General features: G+C 48.3%; 1 protein-coding gene and 2 long non-coding RNA genes across 3 annotated transcripts; all 3 read right to left on the bottom strand.

Moving 5' to 3' along the window:
• Nucleotides 1–1705: 1705 nt before the first annotated feature.
• PLP2 (proteolipid protein 2) lies at nt 1706–23881 on the bottom strand. Its single transcript, XM_079960164.1, has 5 exons — nt 23703–23881; nt 10745–10900; nt 6611–6706; nt 5019–5109; nt 1706–2429 (listed from the first exon to the last, which is right to left on the bottom strand). Exons 1-5 carry the CDS (start codon nt 23790–23792, stop codon nt 2410–2412), a joined length of 453 nt encoding a protein of 150 aa, XP_079816290.1. The 5' UTR covers nt 23793–23881; the 3' UTR covers nt 1706–2409.
• On the bottom strand, nt 3233–5012 carry LOC307206786. Its single transcript, XR_013834492.1, has 2 exons — nt 4673–5012; nt 3233–4288 (listed from the first exon to the last, which is right to left on the bottom strand). It is a non-coding gene; the product is annotated as an uncharacterized lncRNA (long non-coding RNA).
• On the bottom strand, nt 13623–15755 carry LOC307206788. The gene is made up of 2 exons (XR_013834494.1): nt 15067–15755; nt 13623–14697 (listed from the first exon to the last, which is right to left on the bottom strand). It is a non-coding gene; the product is annotated as an uncharacterized lncRNA (long non-coding RNA).
• Nucleotides 23882–26398: the final 2517 nt, after the last annotated feature.

Genomic DNA, 26398 nt, shown 5'->3' with positions numbered 1-26398 from the left:
TTAAAAAACAGAAGCCCTGCCAAGCTGCTCCAGGGGCCACATTTGGCTGTTCCATCTGGCCCTCATGGCAGCAGAGAAACTAGACTGAGGGAAAGAAGGCCGGTGGGTAGGAGAAGGAAGAGAAGGATAAATAAGTCACAGAGTGCAGTGATTTTGGCCCCTGCAGAATGCTGCCTTGTCTGTATAATCAGAATTTTATCTCTTCACGAGGGCTAGATACCGTGTGCTTTAAAACAGAATTTCTTTCAAAGGGCAGCAAGGAAAGTCTTACAGTGGCCAGAAGTGTTTATAAAGGCACTCAAAAGAGCAAGCAGATGTTAGTACTAATTCAGCCATGTTTTATTTGCGTTTTAAAACATTTGTTTCACTGAACAAGCACGTGCACACACACACAAAATCAAGCTGCATGAGGGACGGATAGGAAAGGGAAGAAAGAGCAATAGAGAAGTGAGGGTGGGCTAGGGAAAACATACCTCCCCCTTCCTCCCTTCTCTCTGCCCACAAAGATATAATCTTAAGGATAATGTGATGCTCCTCATGACAGCTCCTCATTCCCCTAGAAGCAAAAAGCACCTGTACCCTTTTGCCTGTTTGCATATACAGTGGTGCCCCACAAGACGAATGCCTCGCAAGACGAAAAACGTGCAAGACGAAAGGGTTTTCCGTTTTTCGAGGCACTTCGCAAGACGAATTTCCCTATGGGCTTGCTTCGCAAGACGAAAACGTCTTGCGAGTCTTGCGATTTTTTCCCCTTTCCCCCCTTTTTCTAAGCCGCTAAGCCGCTAATAGCCGCTAAAAGCTGCTAATAGCGTTAATCTGCTAATAGGGATGCTTCGCAAGACGAAAAAACCGCTAGACGAAGAGACTCGCGGAACGGATTATTTTCGTCTTGCGAGGCACCACTGTATATCTATATCACCCAGAGCCCATAATCAAGGCTATGACCACTTTGCATGACACCAAAATAAAAAGCAGAAGGTCTACACCAAAGCAATCCAAGTTTTCTTCCAAGGAAACTGGATTCTGTGACCGCTATAAAGTGGGCATATTTGCATCTATTTCCCCATTATGAAATGTTTGCTCATTTTACATTAGAGTGGAAGCAATAAACTAAGAGGAAATAAAGCTAAGCAGAGCATTGGAACCTCACTCGCTGACCCCCCCAAGATATGACTCAGGACCCCCCCGATATAAAATTTCAGCAGGTGTCACCCACCCAACTCCAAAACATCTTTGCAACCACATTTTTGTTTATGCAGAATTGCAGAACATGAAGCACAGATGTGCAAGGAGTGGTGGGGAAGTGACTTTATATATTTATATAGTTGTGAGTTTTTTTGGGGAACCCCCTAAATCCTAGAAATTAATAAATGGTAGGATTTTGATCATTTGGAATTGAAGGGAAAACTGCAGTCCAGCGCAAAAATTCAGGCTAATCTTTTTCCAAGCCAGGGCCTCACCTGGGAAAGAGGGGCTAACATGACAGAAATGTGTTGATGGCCCATTTAAGAGGGATCTTGGGGCAGGGCAGACAGAAAGTTGCCAGGGTAACTGGGTGTGAGGTGAAAGGTAAAGAATATCTTTAGCAAAATGTGCCTGGAAGGAGGAGAGAAGACAGTTCCATATTGGGCAGGTTGGCTGAAGGCTGCCTGGGAGAGATGAAGTTTGAGTGTTAGTTCAACAACAAAAAAGGCAATCACTTCCATTATAATTGGCAGTCGAGGTGGTTTAATAAATTCTCAACAACATTCAAAGGAACTAGGTCCATTGTCTTCTAGAGTCATCAAAACACACGCTCCCTAAGCTTTTTTTTTATTATGTTTCTTAAAAATAGTGATCTCTTAGGCTGGAGACCCCAGAGTGAGCATAAGCTAACTAGATGCAAGCACCAGCCTCTGGTCCGCTCTCCCCATTTTAAATGAGGAGAAACTGAGGCACAGAAAAAGGAAGGCACTTAAAATGATTCTGTGGAGTTCTCTTCCACTCCATTCTCCACCCCACATTTCCTAGAACTGGAGATAGAATCCAGGGGTCCCATTTCCTCCCCCCTCAGCCCACTGTGTAAACTGCTTGAGCCCCTAAACTGATTTGAAGCTTCCCCTCTCCGTCCTCCCTCAATGAGCCCATTTATTGGGGGCCAATAATTCTTTTATCAAGTTGACAGAAGCTACCTTTGTTTTCCACAATTACGGTAAGTCAGAAATAGGAGAGAGCGTTGGCAGAAATAAGAGTGGAATTATCTTTCTCAAAAATTGGTGAACCTCACTGAGACGTCCAGAAGAGAGGGGTGACATTGTCAAATTTATAGACTGGGGTAGTTTTCTACCAGGAGATCCAGCAGGAAACTAAAGGTGATGGGTCCAGGATTGGGGCCTAGTCATGATGTGGAAGCAAGAGAACGGCGTGTCTTCAGATCCCATCTGAAGGACCTGTAAAGGAGCAGACAAATGCCAAAATCATCATGTTTTCAATGTAACAAGTAATGATAAAGAACAAGGAACAACAAAATCGGCAGAAAATAATATAAGATAAAATAGCTCTATCACTAATACTGAGAAGAAGTGAGATGGCAGTCCTCTCTGGAGGGCAAAAGAGGCAGACACCACACCACTGACTTGCATGACTGCTACATGAAGAAAGTGATTCTTCGCACTCAGTATCTCCAGTATCTTTAACACAAATGACCATTCAATTTGGTCAAGTGCTTTGAGTATATCTAGTTACACTTAAGGAGATGGGGGTCTTCTGGGAATGGCTTTAGTATATAAGCCAGTGTTAGAAACTCAGATATATAAGCTAGGGCCCAAATGTCTCCCTAAACCAGGCACCCCCAAACTCAGCCCTCCAGATGTTTTGGACTACAACTCCCATCATCCCTAGCTAACAGGACCAGTGGTCAGGGATGATGGGAATTGTAGTCCCAAAACATCTGGAGGGCTGAGTTTGGGGGTGCCTGCCCTAAACCAAGCTTACAATTGCCAAAACGGAATGTCTAGTTGCCATTTTGGGGCAAGACAGCTTTAAAGTCTTATTTTTCAAATGTGGGACTGACTGGGATTGGTTCACAGTTAAACATCTGAGTAGTTCAGAGGACAACCTTGAGCTCAGTTAAGAGCCTGGAGAACTTAAAGAAGAAAAGGCACTTGATCCAGGGACAGTCCACATAGATATCGGCCTATTCCGACCTCTTTTTCTTAACTGTGACTGCTCCTGCTCAGGTTGCACAGAAAAAGCATTTTGGTTCCAGAAATTCATTCCGATTGGGCAGATAAAATATAACGGATAGAATTTGACAGGAAGGGCTATTAGTGTGTGAAAACAGTCCAGATCCAAGGATCCCCAGGCATGCACCTCCAGGTGGTGGATATGTCAGACACCATCCTGGAATCCAGGCATCTTCACTTGGTCGAAAGCCAGGTGCAAAATGTGCTAATTTCTAAGGCTGTATATAGCAGTTAAACATCTGGTAGACTGGGCGAGACAACAACAACAAATGAACAACCATCGCAGAAACACAGACAAGGCACCATCAAGTGAGTGGTGCATTAATTAACCTACAAATGACTGCACCTTGCAGTGCAGAAGAGGGGCTTCACCACTACGACTGTAATACCATACAAAACATAGCTCCTGCCCCCCAAGTGGAACTGTGAACCTTCAACAAGGGAGATTAGACAAGTGGTGTAAGCAGCAAAAACATTAGTCAGTGTGACTTGCAAAATCACAAGATCAACTTGCAAAACTTCCCTTTTTCCTGGACTGTTGAATAGGACCTGGCTGCTGTTTCACAATGTTTTCCCTCTTCTCTTCTTTGCCTGGCTTGTCCATCCTGCTTCTCCATCATCTGGTTTCACTGCATGTTCTAATCCCAAATCCATCACAACTACAATTTGAAGGTCTCCAAGCATGGAGATCACCTCACACAGAAAAAGTGGAGAGAAATTTGCTCTGGTGTCAAACTCAGGTTAAGAACTTAATTCATTCCAGAGGTCCGTTCTTAACATGAAACTTTTCTTAACCTGAGGTACCACTTTAGCTAATGGGGCCTCCTTCTGCCGCCGCACAATTTCTGTTCTCATCCTGAAGCAAAGTTCTTAACTCGAGGTGCTATTTCTGGGTTAGCGGAGTCTGTAACCTGAAGCGTCTGTAACCTGAGGTACCACTGCATTTTAAAAGGGAAGTTCCAGCTGTGGGGAGGCCTGATGAGGCCCATACCAGACATGGGTAGGCTGTGGGATATTGAGGGGACCTTGTCACCTGCTTGAAAATTTTAGGGCCCCCTCAGCCCCTTCTAGGGACGCAGGTGGCGCTGTGGGTTAAAGCCTCAGCGCCTAGGGCTTGCCGATCGAAAGGTCGGCGGTTCGAATCCCTGCGGCGGGGTGCGCTCCCGCTGCTGGGTCCCAGCGCCTGCCAACCTAGCAGTTCGAAAGCACCTCCGGGTGCAAGTAGATAAATAGGGACCGCTTACCAGCGGGAAGGTAAACGGCGTTTCCGTGTGCGGCTCTGGCTCGCCAGAGCAGCGATGTCACACTGGCCACGTGACCCGGAAGTGTCTCCGGACAGCGCTGGCCCCTGGCCTCTTAAGTGAGATGGGCGCACAACCCCAGAGTCTGTCAAGACTGGCCCGTACGGGCAGGGGTACCTTTACCTTTACCTTTACAGCCCCTTCTACATGGTGCCCCTGCTAGGGAAACATATCAAAGCACAGTGTTTATGGTACTCACAAACTACCACACCGGCAATGGGAATGAATTGGAAAGGGCACCCAGCTTCTGAGCAGTTAGAACTTGAATGGCAACTCAGCCAGGGCCTTGAGTGAGGAAGGCCGAGGCTTGCAAATGAAACAAAACAGAGTTGGGCTTGTTCAGCATGCAAACCCTTCAACCGTGTGTGTGTACTAGCTAGCAAGTTCTCTTATGTCTGGCTGGCTGGCTGATTACTGATGCACCAAGCAAAAGCCATCTAAGAGCCGCCAATTGCCACAGGATCACACTCTTCCTTGCACAGAGAAGACCTACCAGTGGGAGCTGCTGCATGTGATTTCCTGAGGGTTGGTAAGATGGTGTAGGCATCGTAGCCAAAAAGGATTCCTGTCAGCATTCCAATCACCTGTCGGAAGGAAGTGGAAGTTTAGTATGGGCCTTTATCTGCTTTTAAGAGTACATTTCTGCAGTTGTACTCCAGGTAGGAAGTGGGCTTTTTATATTATTATTGGCAGTTGCTTTTGGTAGAATGGTCCCATTTATTCCTCTATTTGGGTTGTCAAGCTTCATTTTGCTTCTTCTAAATTAAAGTAGCTACTTGCGCCAAGAGGCATGGCAATTTTGATTCGGTTGCACTGATTGTGCATTTATTTGGGGCATGAGCTAGACAAAGTTAAGCTCTCTGAAGTCCCACTGAGTTCAAGTGGGAGTGATTTAAAGCGCATGCTCACCAAAAAAATCAGCATGGCTTGAAAGTACCCAACAGTATATCCATTGTTTCAGACTCCTGTTTGGCAAAATGGTGACTGCAAAAGTGAAAAAGCCATAAGCTAACTTCTTTGTGTTTGGGAGATGAAGAAAAGACCCAAGAACTCAACAGGAGGAAACCCAACGCAACACAAAGCTGTAGTGCACACTGGACCTTTGAAGACCCTGCAAAGTGCAGTTTATCCTTCTGAGTTACAACTCCCAGGAACCCTTAAACTTCAGTGCCCAGAATTATTTGAGGGAAAGAATGTGCTTTGAATATGCTTTGAAAGCATAATGTGTATGCAGTACAATGGGCCCCAGTTGTGTTTATACAGGATTCACAGTGCAGAGGCACAGCCAATCATTCATGCATTGTTTCAGAAATTGCTCCAAATTTAAACCATTGAAGGACCATACATAGTGATCTCTTTTGGGTACGGAGGCATGCGATCTTGTACAGCCAGTTGGGCACAGTATTTGGGGATTACCCATGCATATTGACAAGACAGTGGTCCATGCTGGCTAATCTGCCACATACTGAAGGAGGCAACTGGTTCATGGAGACTAAGCCAGACTGCTTGCTGCTAGGGTTGCGAATTTGTCTAATCCTCTTTTAAAGCCACCCAAATTGGTGGCCTTCTCTGCCTCCTGGGGAGTGACTTCCATAGTTTGAATGCACACTTTCTTTTATCTGTCCTAAAACTTCCAAAGTTCAGCTTCGTTGGATGTCCACAAAGTGCTATGAGAAAGGATGAACAACTTTTATCTCCCCACTTACTGCATGCATGCCATATAGCTTAAGGTTACCAGACGTCCCCGTTTCCCGGGGACAGTCCCCAGGTTTACAAATCAGTTCCCTGACAAAATCCATTCATTCCTACTGAAGTTGAAAAGTGTCCCCTGATTCATTGAAAAAAAATCTGGTAACCTTAATATAGCTGTGCCTGCAGAGAGCCCTCTTATTGTATCTTTCTCAAAGGGGCCTGCTAAATGGGTGTAGAGGAGATCCTTACAGGAGTTCTCCAACTAGCAAAGCCCAAATGTGCCTCGTGTCTCCCCGTTCACAGCAACATTCCTACATATTCCTGCTGCTGGCCAAATTAGCACTCCAGCTTCCTTTCCCTCCCCTCCATGAATTTTTGTTAGCTTCTATGTACCGCAGCTGCGATGCCAGCTCCATCTCTGTGTCCTATGAGAACGATAAGGGATGTGATGAGGAAAGCAACAGCCCCAATGAGAGCCCTTATGAAATCCTAAAAGGAGGCAACAGAAAGGGAGAAAAAAGTTAATACTGGAACTAGGGTTATCAAAGAAGTTAAAGCAGGATTAGCTGAGCCAACCACCTACCTCTGAGCCAATCCTTGACACACATTTTTAATACCACCATAACTTCAAGGTAGATGGGTTTTTTTTGAGACTTAAGGTGGTCCAACAGAGAAGAGGACAGGGTCCTTGCTTTTTTTAAATAGCGAATTATAAAGGGAAAAGGGAAAAGGACCCCTGGATGGTAAAGTCCAGTCAAAGGAGACTATGGGGTTGCGGCGCTCATCTCGCTTTCAGGCCAAGGGAGCCGGCGTTTGTCCGCATACAGCTTTCCTTGGCCAGCATGAATAAACTGCTTCTGGCGCAATGGGACACCGTGACAGAAACCAGAGCGCACGGAAATGCCGTTTAACTTCCTGCTGCAGTGGTAGCTATTTATTTGCTAGCACTGGTATGCTTTCGAACTGCTAGGGTGGCAGAAGCTGAGACAGAGCAATGGGAGCTCACCCTGTTGCGTGGATTCAAACTGCCAACCTTCCGATTGGCAAGCCCAAGGGGCTCAGTGCTTTAGACCACAGCACCACCCGCGTCCCTAATAGCTAAGTAAAGAACATACAAACACATTGTATGGGTTGCCAGGAGGTCGCCCTCCCCAGTTCTACTCAGCGCAATGTAGGCAGGATATTTTAAAATGCAGAATTTGGTTTGTTTCAGTGGAGAACCCTTAGCACAGATAGACACAGTGGCCCAGTTTGCTCATTGCTTCAAACCAGCGGTGGGAATCCTCAGGTCTGGGGGCTCAATGCCATTCTCCAGGACTCTACCTGGCCCTCGATCAGCTTCCCAGTCCATGCCCAGACCACCTCCCTCACTGGTCCTGCTCCGCACTCTCCTCAGCTAGTAAGAAAGTGTCAGTACCAGATTACTAAATAGGTTGAGTAGGCACCAGTCTATGGGTCCCATGCCTTTTCGGGGCACCATGACAATGGCTCAAAATAATATTGATTTGATCTTGAAGGAAATGTACAATCAATCTTTCTTAGTTCAATGCCATCCCACCAGAGAGCCTTTACAAGGGGGTGGGGCAGGATTTTGCTTGCCTAGGGGCCTCCACAGGGCTTAATCCGGCATTGGGAAGTGTCCGTGAACCACAACAACGTCTGTTGCTTGCCTGGGTGGAGATGGGGAGCTGGTGCGTAGAAACTTCAGAAGTTTGCATGGCTGGAACGAAGTCTACTCTACAAGGGCAAGAGTCACCTCTTTCGCCCTGACTGCCACTAGCCAAGTTACACCCAGAAGGGTTGTCCGCATGAGCGTAGCCAAGAGAGGAGGCAGCTACCCCCCATCAAGTAAAACAATAGAAATACTTAACTAATTGACCAATCACATAGGTTCTGCCCCCCCAACAAAGTCCTGCCCCCTCAATAAAAATATTGGCTACGCCCATGGTTGTCCACAAGGAAAACCTCCCCACCCCACCCCACCCTTTAAGCCAGGGGTCAGCAAACTTTTTCAGCAGGGGGCCGGTCCACTGTCCCTCAGATCTTGGGGGGAGGGAGGAAATGAATGAATTCCTATGCCCCACAAATAACCCAGAGATGCTGTCAGAGCTGCCCAAGGTCCCAGCTCACAGAGGACCAACGCCAGGTCGTGGTTATATACAAAAGTCTTTATTGAAGTTCAGTTTCCATTCCAAAGCCGTAGCGCGCAGCTCTACGTCTTAAACCCTAGACCGCCGAAGTTCCGTCTGAGTCTCCTCCCCCTAGACACCAGTTTAAGACTCTAGCCTTACTCCACCTCTTCCGTTGTTCTTTCCTCCTCTGGGTCCGTCTGGCCGCCGGGGAGTTGTCCTTTCTGGACTCTTCTGATGCTGAAGAGTCCCCGGATTCTTCCCCCTGCCTCCGGCGTGCTTTAGGACCTGGCTCCCAATCCGAGCTCCCTGCTGTCCCGCGCGCCTGTACATTTGAACTTGGCGCGCGCGCCCACCCGGCCACCTTCCTCCTGACCGTTACACTGCTCCTGTCACTGCTTCCCCCTTCGGGGGGGCTAGCTGGATCTGACTTCCCCTCCGTTCCCTCACTCAGCGATAGGGGCGTGGTCAGCCCTGACTCATGGGACTCTTCCCCCCCCGCTACGCTCTGGTGGGGAAACTGGTCCCGATCTCCAGCTGCTGCTTTGGGAGTCGCTGCTGGCCCCTAGCTTCTGGTGCGTCCCTCCCGGGACCCCCCTTGCCCTGGCCATCGGAGCCCCCTTCTGTGAATCTTCCGATTCGCTGGAGAGGCTCATGGAATCTCTCGGGCCACTGTCATCTTCCCCTACGCTGCCCTCAGATTCTTCCCCTTCGCTCTCCATCTCCCCTCTTCCCTGTGCTTCTGCTCCTGAGCCCCTGACAGATGCGTTTTAAATAAAAGCACACATTCTACTCCTGTAAAAACACGCTGATTTCCGGACCGTCTGCAGGCCAGATTTAGAAGGTGATTGGGCCGGATCCGGCCCCCAGGCCTTAGTTTGCCTTCCCATGCTTTAAGCAGTTTCAAGTAAATGAACAGCAGGTCAGCGCGCAGTGCTCGGATCACGGTCACTCCCTGCCCTCAGCCAGTCAGCATGGAGTGGGGGACAAACTGCAGAATGATTTCATAGGTAAAGGTAAAGGTAAAGGTACCCCTGCCCGTACGGGCCAGTCTTGACAGACTCTGGGGTTGTGCGCCCATCTCACTTAAGAGGCCAGGGGCCAGCGCTGTCCGGAGACACTTCCGGGTCACGTGGCCAGCGTGACATCGCTGCTCTGGCGAGCCAGAGCCGCACACGGAAACGCCGTTTACCTTCCCGCTGGTAAGCGGTCCCTATTTATCTATTTGCACCCGGAGGTGCTTTCAAACTGCTAGGTTGGCAGGCGCTGGGACCGAGCAGCGGGAGCGCACCCTGCCGCAGGGATTCGAACCGCCGACCTTTCGATCGGCAAGCCCTAGGCGCTGAGGCTTTAACCCACAGCGCCACCTGCATCCCGAATGATTTCATACTGGTGTGCAAAGTGTTTTTCTTGAGTTGGGGGGACATCCCGTGAGTGCTGGTTGACAAGCAACCTGAACACGGCCTCCGGTTTGTTTCCTCTCCAGCACACTGGAGGAAGGAGCAGGGCAGGGACAAAGCCTATACCAGGCAGAGGCAACTTGAACCTCCAGATGTTTTGGGACTACAACTCCCATCATCCCTAGCTAACAGGATCAGTGGTCAGGCCCAGACCGGGGGGGCGGCATATGGGCCACTTGGCACGGGCCTCCAATTCCAAAGGGGGCCTCGGTCAGCGTATTCACAATCGCAGGGGATGCACTGGGGCGAATGCGGAAGCGCAAAGAACGCCTAAATGGTTTAGCAATGATAAACATAAACCACGATAAGGTGAAGTTGCTTGATTTTTCCGAATTCAAGAATTCGCAGAAAAGAAAGCTAGGAAAGCATTTTTAAATGTAAATACTTAAAATAATCCTTTTCCCTATGTATTTTTTAAAAAGCACTATTGTATATCCATATTATCCATTTTGTCTTTCTATGCAAATATGGTTCAAGCCTTGAAATAAAATTATTTGTCAGCATAACCTTTGTGAAAATTATTTATATACTTGTTTATAAGACTTCAGTTATCCCCAGGGTAAAAAAAGGGGGGGCACATTATCTACCTGGCCCGGCCCCTGCCTGGCTCTGCAAGGCCCTGCCAGTGGTCAGGGATGATGGGAGTTGTAGTCCCAAGACATCTGGAGGGCCAAGTTTGCCTATGCCTGGTCTATACTTTTAAGCAACAGACACATGCAAGCTGCTCTCCCCCCCCTTGAACCACAACCTAATCTGCCCCCCTCTCACCCGCAATCCAGATGATTTGGGCATGCTGACTGGGGATGATGGAAGTTGTAGTCCCAGGTGGGGAAAGCTCTTGTAAAGTGATGTGGGCCCCACATTCCCAGGCCCTTTGGGCATGCTGTGCGAATGCCCTGCCCCACATTCCCAGTGCCAGGGGCAGAAGAGAAGCTTACCGTCCATCCCCAGTGGATGAAAGTGATCTGGTGGTGCAAGTTACACATGAAGAAGATGAAGATGACAATGCCGTAAATGAGCATGAAGCAGGCTAAACCCGAGTAGCCTGGTGTCACGGAGGCCCCATAACAGATCAGGATGAGGATGCACGCAATCTGGCAGAGAAAGGAGAAAAAGAGCCGTCAAAGGGCAGAACTCATGAAAAGGAGCGGCGAAGACAAGCACTGAGAGAAGAACTGGCAGTCAGGTGGGTGGGGTACAAATAATCGACTTAATAGTAATCATAAATGAAGCATTTTTCAAAGATCTAATATTGTAGGTTGGGGTTCAGAAGTGAAACCCTGGGACTGAAAATTACCTGTTCCAGCAATAATAATAATAAATAATAATAAATATAATAATTATTAATAATTATAATAATATTATATAATATAATTATATTGTATAATTATTGATAATAAAAAATAAAAATTATTATTATTATTATTATTATTAAATTATAATATATACTGCCCGTTGAAGATCGCAGGGTGGTTCACAACATAAAAATGCAAAATGAGAACACAAAATACATAATAAAAGCAAGAACAAAGCCAAACCAGTAATGCTCCCTCCCACAAACACATTTAAAAGGACATAGAATCAGCCAAAGGCCTGATTAAAGAGAAATAATTTTGCCTGGTGCCTAAAAACATATCAACAGCCCTTGTTAGCTAGGCAGGCAGGTATTTCCCTTTGCCCTACTGTACCCTATTGCTATTACTGCTCAGCCAGCAGCCACAACGGCTATATTCTCCCTCCACTGATGGAGCCTGTGGGTGGAATTCAACATCGTGCTCAGGAGATTGTTCTGTCAGTGTGAGCATTTCTGCTTGCACAGTGGAACAATCTCCTCACTCCTACCCTGGCATAGATCAATATATCATAATGTTTAGATGGTGATATATCACAATGTTGAAAACCGGGTATCACACAGCCCTAGTTAGTTGTTGTAAACAGGTAATATAATGACATATCATTTTATGAGGGGAGAGAGACTTTCTTCCCCATGTCGTTTCCACATGCTTTGCCCCATATTCCAGCCCTCTAAGCCTTTCCCAGACCAGCAGCTGGGAAGAGAGGAGTTCAGGGATATTCTTTTTATTTTTTAAAAATAGTTTTATAAGTTGTGTTTCCTTGTTTCTCAATTTGATCTTTTTATATGGTTTTGTATGTTTCATGGTATTTTATGCACTGCAACTTGCTATTGTTTTCATTGATTTTTGTTGTTTAGTCGTGTCCGCCTCTTCGTGACCCCATGGACTAGAGCACGCCAGGCACTCCTGTCTTCCACTGCCTCCTGCAGTTTGGCCAAACTCATGCTGGTAGCTTCGAGAACACTGTCCAACCATCTTGTCCTCTGTCGTCCCCTTCTCCTTGTGCCCTCCATCTTTCCCAACATCAGGGTCTTTTCCAGGGAGTCTTCTCTTCTCATGAGGTGGCCAAAGTATTGGAGCATCAGCTTCAGGATCTGTCCTTCCAGTGAGCACTCAGGGCTGATTTCCTTAAGAATGGATATGTTTGATCTTCTTGCAGTCCATGGGACTCTCAAGAGTCTCCTCCAGCACCATAATTCAAAAGCATCCATTCTTCGGCGATCAGCCTTCTTTATGGTCCAGCTCTCACTTCCATACATCACTACTGGGAAAACCATGGCTTTAACAATACGGACCTTTGTTGGTAAGGTGATGTCTCTGCTTTTTAATATGCTGTCTAGGTTTGCCATCGCCAAGGAGCAGGCGTCTTTTAATTTCGTGACTGCTATCACCATTGATTATAGATTGGTAATTCCTTTTTGTGGTTGATAAGTGTAAACTGTTTAATTATTATTTGCTGATGTTTAATTTTACTGTTTACTATTAGATTCTGATGGATTGCTGAATGCTGCTTTCTTTGATATAATTTATGTTAAAGTTATTGTGACTTTTTATATTGGATCAGATTGTTACTATTAATGTTTGATGTTTTTGTATGTGTTGGAAGTTGCCCAGAGTGGCTGGGGCAACCAACCAGATGGATGGGGTAATAATAATAATAATAATAATAATAATAATAATAATAGATTTTTTTTATATATATATATATATATAATATTATATCGGTATATAGTTGCAGTAGACAATTTATTTCTCTGATACCTGGTCAGGTATTACTAGGATTGTTGCAGGATTAGCTGAGAGTCAGTATAAACCGTTAGTAATTCCGGTGTGAAAGCAAAGAAATGACAAACACTCAGCAGCCTTCTTGGGACTGCGCCACTTGGAATGCCTGGGCAACAGGGCTGCTCCAACCATGAGGCAAGGTGAGGCAGCCGCCCCAGGCAGCAGGATTGACAGGCAAAGCAGATCCAGCCCCCAAGGAATGCCCCGTCCACTGCTGCTCTTGCAGTGGCAGCAACGACTGCAGCATGCTTCTGCAAGGCTGGATCTGCCCCCTCCTTGGCCACCACCTCTATACAGTGGTACCTTGGGTTAAGAACTTAATTCGTTCTGGAGGTCCGTTCTTAACCTAAGACTGTTCTTAACCTGAAGCACCACTTTAGCTCCAGTGCGCGATTTCTGTTCTCATCCTGAAGCAAAGTTCTTTCTTTTTTTAAAAATAGTTTTATTAGAAATTTCAACATAACAATTTATCAAAAACATGTCATCATCATTTCTCTCCCCCTATTATCCCTCCCCCTCCCCCCAAAAAACCCACCCTCCCCCAGACTTCCCTCAGCTCCTCTCTGTTTTTTTCAACACATGTTATTCTCTGCATATTATAAAATCGTAAAGATCCTCAATTTATCTGTCTATATGTTATCAATAATAAATTTGTGTATGTTTATTCAAAACCTCCCAAGGAGTCCAGTTCATTTTGTTGTTTCTTTAAATAGTTTTTAAAAGGTTCCCATTCTTCTTTAAAGTCACAGTTGTCCTTATCACGCAATTTGTGTGTCAATTTCGCCAGTTCCACAAAATCCAACAGTTTCTCTTGCCACAGTTCTTTGGTCGGGATTTCTTCATTCTTCCATCCTTGTAATATTAAGACTCTTGCTGCGTTGTCTCATACATGAAAATGTTCTTCAGTTTCCTTGGCAGGGCAGGTCCTGAAGCAAAGTTCTTAACCTGGGGTACTATTTCTGGGTTAGCGGAGTCTGTAACCTGAAGCGTCTGTAACCCGAGTGTAATGAATGTATGGGGGTTGCTCGTGCGTAAGTTGCCACCACTCCTGGCTAGGTAGCCTGGTTAAACCTTTCCTGACTGGACAGCCCTTCACTTCGTGGCTGTTCAGTCGCTAGCAGAATCCGTCAGTGGGCGTTTCTTAAACTTCTTCCAGCACAGAAGCTCTTTGACGCCAAGTCTACGCCTACTTTCCCTGCGCGGAAGTCTTCTGCGCAGGGTGGGTGTGGGCAGAGGAGGACCTGTGCTCTCCCCGCTGGTCTCCAGCGAAGAGTCCTGGAGACCCCTCTCCGATTCCCCCATCCGCCCCCCTTTATCCCTGGTGTTACGCTGATTTCCTTCCCCAGCCGATGAGTTCCCTCTCTCCCTGCTTGGCCCTTCTCCGGCATCGCTTGGGAGCCCTGCCTCCACTTCTGGCTCCGATGTCAGTTCCCTGACACCGAGGTACCACTGGCAAATTGGAGGTTCTGCTGGTCTCCTACCATCCTTGTTCTCGATATAAATCTTCACTCACACCATCTTCCCTGTGGAGGGCGCCATTTTACGGTTCGCCTCAGGTGCCAAAATGTCTTGGGCTTGCCCTGCTGAGCAGGGTGGTCTGATATGCTCAGATATTTTCTTTGTAAATACTCCAGCGCATTGGGTACATCTCTGCCTGCCTCAGTATGCTAGCATAGCACAACCTAGATGCTTTTGACAAAGAAGCATTCAGCCATAATCCTCACCTGCATTTTAAACTAGTATAGCCTAACCTTGGGACGCAGGTGGCGCTGTGGGTTAAACCACAGAGCCTAGGGCTTGCCGATCAGAAGGTCAGCGGTTCGGATCCCCGCAACAGGGGGAGCTCCTGTTGCTCGGTCCCTGCTCCTGCCAACCTAGCAGTTCGAAAGCATGTCAAAGTGCAAGTAGATAAATAGGTACCGCTCCGGCGGGAAGGTAAACGGCGTTTCCATGCGCTGCTCTGGTTCGCCAGAAGCAGCTTAGTCATGCTGGCCACATGACCCGGAAGCTGTACGCCGGCTCCCTCTGCCAATAAAGCAAGATGAGCGCTGCAACCTCAGAGTCGTCCTTGACTGGACCTAATGGTCAGGCGTCCCTTTACCTTTACCTTTTAGCCTAGCCTCAGGTTTCCCTACATGGGAGATGTTTGGTCCAGTCTGCCAAACTTCTGTCTCCAAAAGTGACCATGCTCCATTGACCAGGAGTTCCAGCCTTTCAGAAAGAATTTCTCCACAATTTCACTTAGATCGGCTTTGGTGGAACTGAACCAATCTTGGAAGGAAGGTGGACGAACCAAGGAAATTGGTGGGAAACTCTGAGTCAGTGAGTTGTGCACGACGGCATCAGGGCCTGTTTTCCTTGCCAAGAATTTGATTCATGAAGCTACTTTCACAGCCCATGAAAGGGATGAGCGCCTTTAGAGATTGCTGAAGGCAGACTGTCAAAAGCGTGGCTTGGACGCACACTAGATTTCTCACTCTCAGGCTCTACCTGGCCTTGCTTCTCTGCGCGAAACCAGCATGTGGGGCACCAGGATAAATTAACAGCTTAGTGGATTTCCAGTCCCCAAACAAAAAACCAGAGATTTGTATTTGCTTGCATTCCAAGTACAGTGATACCTCAGTTTACATATGCTTCAGGTTACAGACTCCGCTAACCCGGAAATAGTGCTTCAGGTTAAGAACTTTGCTTCAGGATGAGAACAGAAATCGTGCTCCAGCGGCGCAGTGGCAGCAGGAGGCCCCATTAGCTAAAGTGGTGCTTCAGGTTAAGAACAGTTTCAGGTTAAGTACGGACCTCCTGAACGAATTAAGTACTTTACCTGAGGTACCACTGTAGCTGGCAGTATGCCTGTGCGCGCGCACCCCCCCCCCCCAAATGCAGGCTACAAAGTGACATTATGCTGCATGTAAGATGAAAAAGTTTTCTAGCTTGGTAACATAATCTAGCAGCCATTTATTATCATACGTCAATGTATCAAGAGGGACATCCCATGGCAAGAAAAATTGAGCTATGCAGAGTTGGCTAAATTGACATACAAACTGCGGGACAAGGACAACTGTGACTTTAAGGAAGAATGGGAGCTTTTTACAAATTATCTAAAAAGACAACAGAATGAATTGAAATCCTTGGCATGTTTTGAATAAACATCCACAAATTTATTGGCTGATAACATGGCAGATAGATAATGTAAGGATATGTATAATTTTTTAACATGCAGAGAGTAATATGTGGTGAGAAATCAGAGAGAGGAGCTGAGGGCAGTCTCTGGGGGAGGGAGGGAAGGTTTGATGCGGGGTGGGGAAAAGGGGGAAAATAAAGAATATGATATGTTTTGATACTTTGTTATGTTGAAATTGCTAATTTTTTTTTTAAAAAAAGAGGGACACCCCAAAGGATATCTGGGTGTAGTGGGGATTGTTGCTACATAGGTACCTTGGGGGGCAAGGGGTTTTCCGTCTGCTTTGTGGCAAATTAACCTGCCAGAGCCTGAAGGACTAGAATTCTATTTACGGGCAGATCTTAGAGAGAAAAATAAGCATGCCTTGGCCTCGAGTCTCACTCACTTGTGCTCTCTATATATAGATGGCAGAGTCTCTACCTCTCCAGTTCTCAAGCATGGGTCTCCCTGCCCGCCACTCACCACCCAGCCTTGCTACCAAATACGTTTTTAAGCTAAACATGCCAGGGATTTAACATGGGTTTCCTAGGCATGCATTCTCCAAAGATGTCTGAGGGCACAGGGCTTCTCCTCCAACGAAGGAAGAGCACTTGCAGGAGATGTTCCAGCTGTGGCAACTGGTAGACACAATTACAGCTAGACATTCCAGTTGTGGACCTTGGAAACAAAGGGCCAATCTGTTCGTCAGCACACTGGGGTTGCCAGCGCGCCAGGCGGAAGCAGCATGTGTGTCTGTGTGTGTGTGTGAAGGGAATCACTGGGGCAACAGCTAAACAAACTAGGAGCCTCCTGCCAAGTATGCCAAGGTCCAGAATAAAAACGTAAAGGAACAGGCCTCCACTTTCACAGGCCAGAAGTAAAGAGCGGGGAGAGAATTGCCACGGGAAGAGCCCAAGAGGAATGCCAAAGAGTTAAAAGCAGAAGCACAGACAGAACTTCTAAAATAGGGGGTGGCAGAATCAAAGGAAAGGCACAAGATAGAGCTGAAGAGGGATAATAATAATAATAATAATAATAATAATAATAATAATAATAATAATACAGTAATTTATTATTTATACCCCGCCCATCTGGCTGGGCTTCCCCAGCCACTCTGGGTGGCTTTCAACAAAATATTAAAATACAGTAATGCATCAAACATTAAAAGCTTCCCTAAACAGGGCTGCCTTCACATGCCTTCTAAAAGTCTGGTAGTTGTTGTTTTCTTTGACATCTGGTGGGAGGGCGTTCAACAGAGCGGGTGCCACTACCAAGAAGGCCCTCTGCCTGGTTCCCTGTAACTTGGCTTCTCACAGTGAGGGAACCACCAGAAGGCCCTCGGCACTGGAGCTCAGTGTCCAGGTAGAATGATGTTCCTTCAGGTATACTGGACCGAGGCCACTTTGAATTGTGACCGGAAACGTACTGGGAGCCAATGTAGGTCTTTCAAGACCGGTGTTATGTGGCCTCAGCAGCTGCTCCCAGTCACCAGTCTAGCTGCCGCATTCTGGATTAGTTGTACAGTAGTTTCTGGTCACCTTCAAAGGTAGCCCCACGTAGAGCACATTGCAGTAGTCCAAGCGGGAGATAAGCAGATAGCAGCCAAGGACAGAAAACATGTACCCCCTCAGGCACAATCCTGACAGATGAACCAAGAATGCAAGCTGGGACCGTCCCCAGTTTAAAAACACCCCCTGAGCCATGAACTCACCAGGTTGCCTTAGGGCACCAAACCACTCTCATTCACAGGAGCAGTTGGATTACTATCAAGCTAATGTATGGGAGGTACTTTGAGCACCAGGGAATCCCTGTATGTGCCAAATCATTGTAATTACAGCAAAAAGGTGGGATATGTTGAGTTTTCCCATAACACATGGGAAGGAATTAAACGTGTGTCCTCCACCCCAGGCACGGGATACAGAGCTGTTACATGGGCAAAGTTGAGAGAGAAAAGGAAATGGGTTTTTTAAAGGGCTTGGAACAGACAACTGAAGTTATCTTGCCAACTGTGCAGAAACGGATATAAGCTCTTGATCAGATGAGGCCAACCAAGCACTGCTTGTTGCATAGATATAAGCAAGTGAAACTTGTGACTGAGTGGCAGTCGCCATTATCTCCTGCGCATTGAGCTGCTTTCAAATACTGATGTGTGGGCTGGTTTAAAAAACCCCAAAGCAAACCCAAACCCTATGGGAGACGGTGACATTCAAACACTAGTGTGGTTTTTAGTTAGTCCTAACAGAAGTTTTGTGATATTTGAAAGTGTTCTCCCCACCCACCCCTAGTGAATCAATGCTTGTGCCTGAATTTATTTATCTACCTTGGGTAATTCTGAATTTAGTTACCTGACAGGAGGAGGGGAATCACAGGACTGGGAAATTAGCTTAAATAATAGAAATGTGTCAGTGAGTGGGGGAAGATTACAGGCCCTCCAACTACTAAGCTATACTACCCAATTTGGCTTCTGTGGATTCCATCCCTCCTGTGATTTTTAATCCAGGTTTCGTAGGCCAAGAACCAGCCAAATATCTTCATACTTGCTCTCAGCATTACAAGGAACCCATTAGTTCCAATGAATGCTAACTGAATTAACTACATGCTTGTACATTTTCCAAAAGGGAGAGTGCGTCTTGTTCTAACTAACTAACCTAATTCAACCCACAAGTCTCAAAACGATGAAAAATACTGTGTAATGTATAATGTTAATAACTTCTGTTAATAACAGAATCTATTTTCCTGTAACGTATAATAATAGCTACTGCTGATCCAGATTAGTTTGTGGATATTTCAGTGGCGTAGCGTGGGGGGTGCAGGGGGGGCCGGCCGCACCGGGCGCAACATCTGGGGGTTAGGGAAATCCACGGGTTAGGGGGCGCAAATCCACGGGTTAGGGGGCGCAAATCCATGGGTTAGGGGGTGCAAATTACTTGCCTTGCCCCGGGTGCTGATAACCCACGCTATGCCACTGGGATATTTGCAGACAGGGGTTCTCAGATTTATTCTACCAGGAATGTATTTTCCTTCACTCTTTCCCCCCCTTTTAACATAAGGCGTGAAGGATATTTCTATGGAACTTGAAAGATAGTTCACTGTTTGCTGTTTCACTGGTCCTTAGTAAAGCTGGTTGGAATTTTCCCCCCACTCCCAAAACATGACTAAAAGATGTTGGAGAGGTGTATGTTTTCTGCAGCTTGCCATTTGCTCCAGTTCAGCAGCAAAACATAGGTTTTCCTGAGGAAAGCGCTAGGACAAACCAAACCAAACCAAACCAAACCCTACTTGGTTGCAGAGCTTTAAAGTATGGAGTTGTGTCTGGAAAGCACAGAGCAAAAGGCAGTCTGGAGGAACTCTAAGACCAGAGTCAGAAATCGCCTAACTGCAACCTTGAGCGGGAGCAATTTGCTCTCGATTCCCAAATGACAGCCTTGCACAGTCTCAGAACCATCCTTGAATGTGTGTCACCTATATAGAATGGCAAGGAATACATTCAGAAGATACTGTCAACAAAAGACTGGGTAAAAGTAAAGAATGGGTTGAATGGTCTAAAATAATAGTTTTCCTTTGCCAGGCTATATCAGGGATGGGGAACCTGATATATAAGAAGGGGTGGCTCAGTTGGGAGAACAGGGCCATGGGTTCGAGCCCCAAGTTGGGCCAAAGATTGGAGGTTGAACTAGATAACCCTCATGGTCCCTTTCCAACTCTACAATTCTACAATGCTATGATTGGCCATCGGACCGGTCAGTGGTAGAGTATCTGTTTGGCATGCAAAATCTCCCCTGTTGAATGCCTGGCATCTCCAGTGAAACAGGAGCAGGTTTTAGGTGACATTAGGCTGCTACATTATTCCAACTTCTCAACTAGCCCTCCAAGCAGTGCTGGACTCTGACTCCCATCAGCCCCAGCCACCAGGGGCCACCTTCAGACATGATGGGAGATGCAGTCCTGCAACATCTAGAGCACACCAGGTTCCTCATCCCCAAACACTACACTGGCGTGATTCTAATCCAGGGGTCAGCAAACTTTTTCAGCAGGGGGCCGGTCCACTGTCCCTCAGACCTTGTGGGGGCCCAGACTATATATATATATATTTTGGGGGAATGAACAAATTCCTTTGCCCCACAAATAACCCAGAGATGCATGTTAAATAAAAGGACACATTCTACTCATGTAAAAACATGCTGATTCCCGGACCGTGCACAGGCAGGATTTAGAAGGTGATTGGGCCGCATCCGGCCCCCAGACCTTAGTTTTCCTACCCATGTTCTAATCTGACACAGCAACTGTATGGAGACTAAGCAGTAGGACTTACTTCACCTCAATCGATATGGAACAAATCCACATTCTCTTCTGTATTTGGGCCTTAATGGGGCAGACACAGAGAGTGTTGTTTTGTTTATCCCACGAAGACAGGAGCCACTGTGGCTTCCAATGGATAAAGAGAAACTGACTCAATGAACATGTGGTCTTTGCTTGCTATTTTAAAAACAAGGCAAGGCAGCACTCGCACCTGCACCCAGAGCCCTTGGGAGTGACAGGGCGTAGCACGGCACAGGCAAGCACAAATCCTTCCCTTGTTCTCTTCACCTTCCTTGTGGGCCTTGTTGGGACCTGCTATTTATTCCTAGGCCCAGCTTTTTTGAAAAAAGGAAAACCCTCTGTCATTCCCACGCAGATACAACACCCAGCCCTGCAGCCTTAAAGAGCATGCTCTCTTCTAAGATTAAAAAGTAGATTATTGGTCCTGCAGCATTTGAGTAATAGCAATCTCCTGTTTGGTTTCCATAACACAGGATTCGTGTGGTGCTGCGGTTACAGAGGGTTGGATTTAGACTGCAAAATCCCAAGTTATAAACTCAACTCAGCCATGAAGCTCAGTGAGAGTTGTTGGCCCAGTCGCTCTCCTCAGCCCCACCTCACAGGGTTGTTGTGAGGATAACATGGCAAACAAGGAATCATGAAAAAGGAGGGAAGTCACAACTGTGCTTTAAGCCCTTAGAACAAAGATGTCTAAAAAGCTGGCTAAAGCACATCCTTTTTGGACCAACCAAAACTTTGCATGAGGCAGTTTTCTACATTCCTAAGATCCTTCAGTTTGTGAAGGTAAAATACTCATATTAGGACTCAAGATGTCCAGGTTCTGCTTCCAATTCTCAGGGCTGAAAAACTGAATGAGAAAAAAAACGGTTTCTGTTAATTATTAATGGAGGTGGCAAAGATTTGTGAAAGAGGGAGGGGGGAGAGCAACAACTTCTCTGCCACAGATGGCAGAGAAAGGGCTACACCCATAATGGAGACAGAAGCCATATTGTCCTATCCTTCTTTGAAAAGACAAAGGGAGGATCCTGCCCCACTCCTAAAAGTCACTCTCCAGGGGTAGGTAAAGAACAGACAAGTGGGATTTGCACAGAAACGTAGCAAGGTGCCTTCGACTGAATCAGACCTCTGACCACCTGCACTGGCTGGCAGCAGCTCTCCAGGGCTTCAGGATCTCTCCCTGCTGTGTTTGTAGATGCCAGGGGTTGAACCTGGACCTTCTGCGTGCATATCAGATGCTCCGCCACGGAGTGACAGCCTTTCCCCAATGCAAAACGTTACCCTGTATGTTGCTCAGGGTTCCTGCCAGCTGGCTACTGGTATTCACTGACATTACTGCCACTGAACGTGGAAGCTCTACTTCCTTGTCTTGCTGTTAATAGACCTATTGCCCCAATGATTTGTCTAGAGGCTTTTTAATAAGCATTTTTTTTGGAGGGGGGAATTTAAGACCCCCAAGAGCTACAGAGCAAAGCTGCCAATCCCAGGTGTGTGGGTGTGACTCCACTACCCCACATGCTCAGAAACACTCTCATCCCTTCCACATATTCCAGCGCTGAACCCTGGTATTGAAATAGGCAGTGCGGCTTCTTTGGTCTGGCTTACATTGCCAAAACAGGTTTACTTGGAAGCAGTTCTTGTGGGCAAGTTATGAGAGAGCAAGAGGGTTGTTGCTTTTATTTTTCTGGAGAAACTTGTACCCCTTGAACAACCGCATGAGAAGCAAGAATTCAGCGAGAAGAACCCCTCTGAAAGAAAGAGGCCGTGTGATGGGTGGTGGAAGTTCAGCTCCATTTTCAGAAAAATAAAAGCTGTACTAAGTCCCAGGACAACTAGTGAGGATAAATATACAGCTATTCAGAAGGGTGGGGAGGACCTATCCTTTCCCATATATGTCATAGGGAGGTGGAGCAGGACCACATGGTCCTACAAGCTTGCAACTGTTTAGCAACTACTGCTGTAAATTCAAACCGCAAAGAGACACTCCCAATTACCGTGCCAGACACACACACTCTGTGCCCAGAGACGGGAACGGTGAGTCACCCGCGATGCGCGCACCCGGCGCTCCGGGGAGGCGACCAGCGAGGCACACGCTCAGCCGCACCCAAAACCAAGGCCCTGCGCGGGCAGGGAGAGGCAAGCAGCCAGACTTGGGCACCCCAAGGCCGTCGAACAACCGCCAGCCGCGGGGATAGGAACCTGCCTGGGACTGCAAAGCGCCTTTTCCTCCTCTGCCTCGCCGCTTTTCCAAACCTGCAGGCATCAAGGGGGCGGGGGCGGGGGGGGGGACCCGGGAAGCCCGGCTTGTTGAAGTCTGACTCCCTATGCTCGCCCTGCCCAGGGGACGCAGCAAGCGATGGGTCTCTGCCCCGCGGAGCTTAACGATGCCGAACTCGCGCAAAGCAAAGCGCCAGGGCGAGATCGAGCTGCAACAGGGAACAGGAAGGGAAAGCGCAGCGAGCGGCAGGAAGAGAAAAGCGGGGCTCAGCGAATGCAAACCGACGCGCTTCAGGCGTCCAGGGCTCACTGCCGTTGGAAGAAACTTAAGGGACAACTGCCCTTCGCTCATCCATCCCCTTTGGGCTTGCGGAGGCCCCGCTCGGTCTCCCAGCACCGTCCCTCCCTCTCTCCCCCTGGACAGCAGCCGTCCCGTGACCCTCCTCCACCCGCGGCCCGACGACGCGCGGGAGACACGTCCGCCGCCCCTCCTCCTTAACTCTTCCTCGGCCGAGGCAGCGCTTAGCTGTCTGCCCCGTCAGGGCGTTTCCCCGCCCGGCACAATCTCCGGCGGGGCCGGGGAAGCCACCTCGGACGCCTGGGTTCCATCCCCAGCGCGGGGAGGCGGGCTGGCACAGGCATCGAGGATACTGGGGAAGGTTTGGGTGGCGAGGGGCTCGAGGGAAGCCCCTCCGCCCGGTGCCACACATGCCAACAACTTTCGGCGGGCGCCACTAACGGACGTGACCGCCTGTTCCTGCCCAGCCACTTACAAAGTGGGAGGTGGGGGGCAGACTCCGCCCGACCCACACAGTCATGTTGGAGCACCCCAGCTGCAACTCCTCCCAACCACTTTGGAAAACCTGAACTTCGTCGATTTGCTGGACGTGGGGTCCGGAGGGAGCCGGGTTATGGAAACGCGAGAAAGGAGTTTTCTGGGCAAAGCGCAGCGTCCGCCGCCCCGCGAAGTTAGGGACCCCCCCCCGTCTCCTGCCCTGGGCGCCCCCCGCCTCCTTTGCAGATCGCGCCATCCCTCCTTCCCGCCCGTGCGCGCCCTCTTACTATTTCGGCCAGCAGGATCATTCCCTTGTGGGTGCGCATGAAGCCGGTGCATTGCCCCATGCACCCTTCGGCGTTGCTGGACGACTCCATGGCAGCGCGGCGCCCCTGCTCGGAAAGGGGAGACGTCGCTTTCGCTTCCCGCCGCGGCTCTGCTCCTTCTCTTGGCAGCAGCCTCCTGCCAAGCGCGGGCTCCGCCAGGCAAGGGAGGGCGGGCAGGGCGGCCGCGGGGTGGGGCGGCGGCGGCGGGCTGGGCAGGGCGTCTTGGGTAATCGCCGCTGCCTCTTTAAGGGCAGCCGGAGGAAGAGGGCCGGTGCAGTGGCGTAGCGTGGGTTGTCAGCACCCGGGGCAAGGCAAGTAATTTGCGCCCCCTAACCCGTGGATTTGCGCCCCCTAACCCTAACCCCCAGATGTTGCGCCCGGTGCGGCCGGCCCACCCTGCGCCCCCCACGCTACGCCACTGGGCCGGTGAAAAAAAGACCGTCACCGAACCAAGAAATTACACAGAACAAAAGAAATGACCGTGAAGATCCCTGAAACTAGAAGTAATTGCCTATAGAATAACAACTTGTCATTAGTAGTTTAGTCCTGTCCGCTTCTTCGTGCCCCCCTGGACCAGAGCACGCCAGGCACTTCTGTCTTCCACTGCCTCCCGCAGTTTGGTCAAACTCATGCTGGTAGCTTCGAGAACACTGTCCAACCATCTCGTCCTCTGTCGCCCCCTTCTCCTTGTGCCCTCCATCTTTCCCAACATCAGGGTCTTTTCCAGGGAGTCTTCTCTTCTCATGAGGTGGCCAAAGTATTGGAGCCTCAGCTTCAGGATCTGTCCTTCCAGTGAGCACTCAGGGCTGATTTCCTTCAGAATGGAGAGGTTTGATCTTCTTGCAGTCCATGGGACTCTCAAGAGTCTCCTCCAGCACCATAATTCAAAAGCATCCATTCTTTGGCAATCGGCCTTCTTTATGGTCCAGCTCTCACTTCCATACATCACTACTGGGAAAACCATAGCCTAGAGCTTAAAAAGGTAAAGGGACCCCTGACCATTAGGTCCAGTTGTGGCTGACTCTGGGGTTGCGGCGCTCATCTCGCTTTATTGGCCAAGGGAGCCGGCGTACAGCTTCCGGGTCATGTGGCCAGCATGACTAAGCCGCTTCTGGCGAACCAGAGCAGCGCACGGAAACGCCGTTTACCGTCCCGCCGGAGTGGTACCTATTTATCTACTTGCAATTTGACGTGCTTTTGAACTGCTAGGTTGACAGGAACAGGGACTGAGCAACGGGAGCTCACCCCGTCGCGGGGATTCAAACTGCTGACCTTCTGATCGGCAAGCCCTAGGCTCTGGTTTAACCCACAGCGCCACCCACGTCCCTTTTAGTAGTGCTTGTACTTCATGCCAATCAGGTTTAACTTATAACTCATAACTGCTGCCTCCCATATTATTTTTGTTGCATTTGCAGCACCAAAGTGCAAGGGTGCAAGCCTAGGACTGCCCAGATGACAAGACCCCCCCTCACTGATGTGGTCCAAAGGAAAGCAAAGTAATACATTTGGCACCAGCTTGGCTGCAGCAGTTGCTGGAAAGAGGCATACAAGTCCTTAGGAACTTCACTCTGGATTTGTGTAGGGCAGTGGTTTTCAATCAGTGTGCTGTGGCAAAGGTACCTTGAATGATGGTCAGGGGTGCAGCGGACAACACTGGCCTCTATCCCTCTTTCCTTTCCTCCCTCCTCTGATGCCATTTCATGTCTCTGCCTCCCAACGGCTTCCATGCCAACAGCTTCTAGGAGCCACAGGTGAGGGCTGAGGGCAGGATGGGGACCAAAGGTGGGCAAATTATCCAGAAGTGCACAACTGTCCCCCACCAGAGGTGGAACAGCCCACTTCAAAGGCACTTTTTCCTGTTGCTTACATCAGGCCAATGGTAAACCTATCCCAGAAGCTACAGGGCAGCGGGTCTTATGTTTTGCGAGTGGCTTACTATTATCAAGGGATGCGGGTGACGCTTTGGGTTAAACCACAGAGCCTAGGACTTGCCGATCAGAAGGTCGGCGGTTCGAATCCCCGCGACTGCAAGTAGATAAATAGGTACCACTCCGGCGGGAAGGTAAATGGCATTTCCGTGCGCTGCTCTGGTTCGCCAGAAGCGGCTTAGTCCTGCTGGCCACATGACCTGGAAGCTGTACGCCAGCTCCCTCGGCCAATAAAACGAGATGAGTGCCGCAACCCCAGAGTCGGCCACGACTGGACCTAATGGTCAGGGGTCCCTCTACCTTTACCTTTACTGTTATCAAACAAAACAGGCCATTATCAGCCTTTTATTTCTTCAAAAACTCACCCCGCACTGGCCTAAAGAGGAAGAGGGCCTGTATTATTTCTAGCCCTTGCTAGATCCTTGAATTTATGAGTTTGCTCAAATTCTAACCATTGAATGTAGAGATTACGAGGGGTCTGTCCCCCCCTCGCAAACTCATAACAATATTTTCTTTCTCTTTTTCCAGATTATTTCAATCTTTCGAAAATGTACTAGGTTTAAATCACCACGCCTCCATATAAAGTCTTTGCCAGTTTAACCAACGTGGGTAGCGACACTTTATCAGGGTTTTCTGCAGGGCAGAGTGACACGGAAATCAATCGGGATCTAGTCAAACAGGGTGGAAATGTTTGCATTTGACAGAGCCTGGCTCCACTTCCTGCCCTCA

Source organism: Podarcis cretensis (assembly GCF_951804945.1).
Source record: "Podarcis cretensis genome assembly, chromosome: 17".
Taxonomy (NCBI): domain Eukaryota; kingdom Metazoa; phylum Chordata; class Lepidosauria; order Squamata; family Lacertidae; genus Podarcis; species Podarcis cretensis.
Note: the sequence above shows the minus strand (reverse complement) of the source record. Positions and strands in the feature narration are given on the sequence as shown.